At 29.4% G+C, this 6,485-nt stretch overlaps 1 protein-coding gene across 1 annotated transcript in view; it reads left to right on the forward strand.

The window, feature by feature from the left end:
- The window catches only part of LOC108694561 (transient receptor potential-gamma protein), a 116,081-nt gene that overhangs the window by 79,348 nt on the left and 30,248 nt on the right, over positions 1 to 6,485 (forward strand). Inside the window, exon 3 of the mRNA XM_018204124.1 lies at positions 1,236 to 1,516. Within this exon, the coding sequence (XP_018059613.1) occupies positions 1,346 to 1,516 (171 nt within the window). The 5' untranslated portion in view covers positions 1,236 to 1,345. The remainder of the gene's footprint in view (positions 1 to 1,235; positions 1,517 to 6,485) is intronic.

Here is a 6,485-nt window from a genome sequence, read left to right on the forward strand (position 1 = left end):
AGTTGCTGAAAATCACTGAAATATCTATCAATTAACTTATTTCATTATGAATTATACTGAAATGGATCTATTGATTTATTTCCTGTTTAATTTAAATGCTTATAAAAATGAGTACATTAAAATAACGATATTACCTAAGAAAAATAAAAAATTAGTAAAACTGTAGATAAATTTAATATAGAGAAAAGCTTGCTTTATATACAAATTAATTAGTAGAAAATTTTAAGTTTGAATATTTATTTCACATTTAGTATTAAATTAATTATCAGTTAATGTAATTTTAAAATCTAATAACTTACTTTAGCATTATAAAAAAAGTAATGAAAAAGTAACAAATCGTTACTTTTCAAATAACGGTAACGAATGATGATAACAAATTACTTTTTTCAAAAAATAATGGTAACAGTAACGCGTTACTTTTTTTAGGTAACGCGCACAAGTCTGGATTTAATATAAATGAATTTTTATAACTGAATTAAAACGAAAATTTATTTTTTTCTAATTAAACTCCAAATACTCTTTATACTGTCACTTGTATACTGCAGTTCTGTTTATTGCTCTCAATATTCTGCCTAATAACAATTATCTTAAAAATTTTATTAATTATAAAGAACAATATTAGTTTTTTATTTATTATATAATATTTTGCATTACATTTTTTTCCATATCTTTTGTGAAGTAAGAAATTTTATATCACAAATCATTTCTATAATTTCGAAATTATTGAACCCAACTTTCTAATTTCTTAATCGATTTTACCGTAATTATCTAGATAAATGCTAATGTTAGACAAATTTTATAAAAACTGAAGTATATAAATTTTAACAAAAAAATTATATTGCTTTAAAAAATAAAAATATTTTATTATTAAAATAAGTTCGAATAAGTTTATATACGGAAAAAATGTTTTTGCTGAAGTATCTAAAAATTTAAGTATAGACGTAGAAATTTACAAATACTTTGAACTAACAAAATAATTAGGTATATAGGAAATTCAAGCATAATAGATATGGCTGCAATTTTGACATTCTAGCAACCAGTTTGAGCGTCCTACATAATTATTTTTATAGTACAATAAAATTATTTTTAGCTAAATATTTAGACACTTCAGTAAAACAGTTCTTTCTGTGTATAAGAGCATTTTGTAAAAAATTCAGAGTTTTGAAATTGAAATAATATTTATAACAGACATTGCAATTTGATATCATAATGACAATACTCAATTAACATTACAGAAAGCGCGTACGAAGATGAGGATCAGTTCGCCAGGGGCAGCACAACCCCTGGTGAAGACATCGAAGAGGACGACGGTCAAGGAGGTGGCACAAACAATTTTCCCTTGAGAATGGCGTCCGACACAACCAGGGGTCGAATCACCGCCGTCGCAGGCGGCTTCTTACGAGGCTCCGCCGGGCAGCACGTGAACTTCGACCCCGAGGCGCCTCCACTGCCGCCAACACATGTCGTACAGACGACTTGTCTGCTCGAACGACCGGAAATTGACAAGAAAGTCAAGGTAATGAATGATTAACAAAATTAATGTATAATAGTTTCGAGAGTTTACTGCATCGAGCAAGAAAAAATAAATTAACTTTTTTTCCGTTTGTTTGAAGTAATGTAGAATTTCAGAAAATAGTTAGAATCATACAGAATTGGAAAAGTTACTTTGTAAAAGTAACTAGTTACAGTATTTTTGCAGTATTTTTTTCAGAAGTAGCTTATAACTACAAGTAATTGATTCTAAAAAATAACACATTGTAATTATAATTACTTCACAAAAGTAACAAATCATTATTCTTTATTTATTTTTCTGTTAATTATTTTTTTATAATTTCTTACATTGTTATTCTAAATACAAGAGTTTTTATACATTTTTAACATTATTGTATTTGTTATACTAAACATTCGATTATGCGCTATTTATTACTTATAATAAATTAATGTCTATACTTAGAATTCAAAATTATAAAATCAATAGATGCGATTGAGATGCGTTTATATAAAAGAATCTTAACTTAATTTTTAATACAGATATTGTTTTGATATTGAGTATTTAATGAATACTTTGTTTTAGTCAACACTCTGTATGTTGACGAATAAATATAATATTAAGTAACTATAAAAGTAATTATTAAATTTATCTGTTACCAAAAAGTGTAACAGAATTAAATTACAGTTATAGATGAAAAAATGAATGAAATTAAGTTACTGAAAAAAAATTATAATTTTATTATAAGTTACTTTTTAACCTTGGATCGTACTATTTTCAATTAAACTCACCATCTAATCAAGCAAAATTAACTTTTAGTATAGATCATCAGCATTCTCCTATTTTTTCGAACAAACGGATTTTCTTACATCGTTAAGAACACTGCGATCTTCTTTATTTAAATTTCTTTATTTAAATACTATATTTTTTATTGGCTTCGCTCTTCTCGGTATAATAAATACTAGAGTGGAATAACAGTTATATCATTACCAATTTAAAGTGATTCCGACAATAATGATGTAGCGAAGGGAAAAGGTTATCGGGTCATAAGTTTCTGAGGGTTGGAAATAAGTCGAGCACACTGTCGTAGTTTCCATTCGCATAAATTCCCTTCTCGCCACAACAGGAAACTACTCAACTCGAGTTTGACGAGTTGAGCAAAAGAAACGGAAGCAGAAACAGCAAGGGTGACAGCCGATAACGATGTTCCGATGCCGATCCAATTTGTGCGCCGCTTGAAAATTACGAGAGAGCAAGAAAAAAATAAAAAAAACAAAAAACTGTGGAGGGAAGAGAAGAGGAAAGAGCTGCTCTTCTTCTACCGTTCTTTTATTGGGTCTCCCCGGATGTTTGCTGCGCAATAGTGATTTGCTTCTTCTCGATTTGCCATTACCCGTCGACAGGAAAAAACGAACAGTCGCGAAAAAACGAACGAAAACGTCGCAGCCGATACCCTGGTCGGGTCAAGTTAAATTAAACCTTAATGCTGTTTCGATAACTACGTTTAACGCAGACGACGGCAGATGATAGACCGTGATTATTTTTGTACATAAGATCCCGAGGATCGACAGGCAGTATTTAATATCAGCTCTATAACTGAAGTATGTGACTGATCAATGGCGCAGACATTTAGACTTCGAATAAGACCAAACTCCTCTCGGCCGAATTTCTCGCTCGCTCGGTTAGTAGCTGCATTATTTAGCGATTAAATGAATCTGCAAATAGCTTCGGTCTCGACATCGCTTTCTGCGATGCGATTGTGGATAATTAATTATATTACTTCGTGGTTCGCGCTGAAAAGAAGGAAGACTCGAAATAGCTATAAAGGGCATAAGTTAGCTCAATCGGACAGACCGGAGAATATCCCGTTTGGGAAAGAAGGATGTTAAAAGGAATTTGTGCCTAAAAAAGTAAATAAAAGGAATAATGTTTTTTTTTGTAGATTTTGATTTGAATACAAAATTATTAAAAAGAAAAATATATAAAATGAGGCTTGAAAGAATTTATTAGTAAAAAAGCCCACATCAAAGTCTACATCAGTTCGGATGCACAAAAAATACTTTATTCTCGTGTGAATGTAACAAAACGAATCAAATATTTCGATTTCCTCTTCAATTTGGGTTCTTATCAATATAAAATATAAATCTAAATTATATAAGTAACGCAAATTCCAAGATGGCGATTCCCGACAATTTAGCTCGTTCTTCTTTATCCAAATGCCAAATTAACTATTTAATGATTATTATATAAAAATATAACTTATACAATAATAATATAAAACTTATATAAAGTAAAACCGGAGTCAAATACATTGCACATCAAAAAGAATCACATCGCTCATTAAATTGTCAGATTTGTAGTCATTCAAAAAAAAAAACGAAAAACGAATTAGAGAATTATTAGAGATTTATTAAAATCATTAATCTGAATTTTAATTTTATTAATTTAGAAGTAAGTAATATTTTTCGCTATTCCACGTAAAGGTCTGGTATCGACAATCAGAGATAAAATGAAAGTCAAAATAATAAAGTCACGTTATTGAAATAAAAATAAAAATAAGAACAAAGGGACGAAACAATGTCACGATTTCTGAACTAAATTATTATCATCTTGGAATTTGCGTTACTTATGTAATTTAGATTTATATTTTATATTGATAAGGATCCAAATTGAAGGATCGAAACGTTTATTTGATTCGTTTTGTTATATTCACACGAAAATAAAGTGTTTTCTGCGTATCCGAACAGCTGATGTAGCTCTGATGATTTTTATATTTTTTATGATTGTTAAAAAGTTTTTAGCATTTGAAAATTATTTTGAAAATTGAAAAACATGATATATTTATTCAAATTTTAATATTCTTGCTTAATTTTCGAAACATTTTTTTAAACATTACGAATTTTTTAATGACTTTATAGTATCCAGGAAGTGAAAATCTATAAAAACATTATTTCTTTTATTTATATGTAGAACAAAAATTCAGCCCTTTTTAACATGTTCCAAAAAAGTGTAAGTAAAGGAAATATCATATTAAAAATTTTGAACTCGTGGATACGATAAAGTCATTAAAAAGTTTGTTTAAGGAATATTTCAAAAATTAAACAGGAATATTGAAATTTGGATAAATATACATATTCGTGCTCAATTTTCAAAGTGTTCCTCAAATGCTATTCTTTAAATTTTTTTGGAAATTTTAGAATTTCATTTTAAAGAGTGAAAATTGTGTCTTGAAAAAGAATGATTCAATTTTTAATCTTTAAGAGTGAAATTTCACTCTTCAGAGTGAGATTTACTCTAAAAGTTTTAGAGAGTACACGAATAACTTTTTAATAATTTTATCGTATCGAGGATGTCAAAATCTACAAAAAACATTCTTTTTACTTACACATTTTAAGAAATCAGTTCTTTCTTAATATCCTCTTTTTTCCTATGCGTTGAAGAGAAGAATGCATATATACATAAAATACGAGGCAGATACGTGCATTCTCGGGAATTCATGCTGAGTAGTTGTCAGAAACGTTTGTTTTTATTGTCTCATAAAACGGCAGGTTGCATTTCCGGAAAAGGATAAGAACGACAAACGATCTTCTGATCTCTTGACTTTACGTTTTCAGGATTAAGTTTGCCGACCCAGGATTGCACTCTCATAACGCTTTGCCATCATAACACGCACTTTGCACACGCCGCGCCATGAAACATGCGTTTAATCTATTTAGGCATGAAAAGCTCGAGGGCAAGAGAGAGAGGGGGGGAGAGAGAGAGAGAGAGAGAGAGAGAGAGAGAGAGAGAGAGAGAGAGCGAGCGAGCTTTCATCTTTTAGTGCCTCGTAAATGTCCTCGTGTGAGCTCGCGCAGCGAAACCGCAGCTACTGAATCCTGGTGTATTACGTGACCGAATTTCATGACCACCCTCATCGAGCTTTGAATAACATGATATACATCAACGTTTGATAAAATTAGCATTGGTTAAGAAAAGACTAAATCCAATTCTCTCTCAATTCTTAATCACGACAGCCGAACTATTTTTGTTCGGGCAATTTTTATTGTGTGATCTATTATGCATAATACGTATATAAAGCCTTCTATTAATTGCATCAATATAAATGTTTCGATTTTGAAAAAAATTGCTGTTTTTTATCAAAGATTTTGTCTGAATAATAAATGGCATTAGAGCTCATATGAATACACAACTAAGTAACGAGGAAACTTTATTAACCTGGATGTTAATATTGTACTTAAACAATATCTCGATGCACTGAGAAAAATGTAGGTTAGATTAATTGGAATTCTGATTAAAAATGGAATCAGAATCTTTTCGTTTGCCGATTTTCATCTAGACATTTTTTCCAGTGTGGAAATTTATATGCATATTATATCCAATTCTGTAACCTGCACGTCAAAATAATTTTCGATCTTGAAACGCCATCTTAAACTGAAATTGGAATAGTAATATCATATATTAAATTGATAAGGAATTTAATTATACTCTGAAAGAAAAGATTGGTTACTGCAACTAATTTTTTTTTCAGTGTACTTATGATAATAAGCATAAAAAAAATAAGCATCGTAAATAATGTATTGTAAAATATAGTAGAGAAATCCAGATTTGAATTCTGGCTGAGGTGATATTTTTTACAATAAATTATTTACACTTTTTTAAAAATGTTAATTAAATATCATGAAATTGCTTATTAAATATCATGAAATTGCTTGTCAATTTAATGTGTGATATTATTATCCCAATTTTAACTTAGGATTTTAAAATCGAAAGTTATTTTGGCGCGCAATTTACAAAACTGTGGACATGTGTATAAATTTACATCGAAATATTATTTAAGAACTAAGATCCAGTTCAGATCAATAAGATTTTTTCGTTACCTAATTTTGAGTTTTATATCAACGAAATTCGTGCTTTCCTTCACACGCTCTTCATAATTTATAGACAATACGATTAGTCGATAATAGATCATTATATAGAAGATTGTACAGGAATATTA

This window comes from Atta colombica, unplaced genomic scaffold (assembly GCF_001594045.1).
Source record: "Atta colombica isolate Treedump-2 unplaced genomic scaffold, Acol1.0 scaffold120, whole genome shotgun sequence".
In the NCBI taxonomy this organism is placed as follows: domain Eukaryota; kingdom Metazoa; phylum Arthropoda; class Insecta; order Hymenoptera; family Formicidae; genus Atta; species Atta colombica.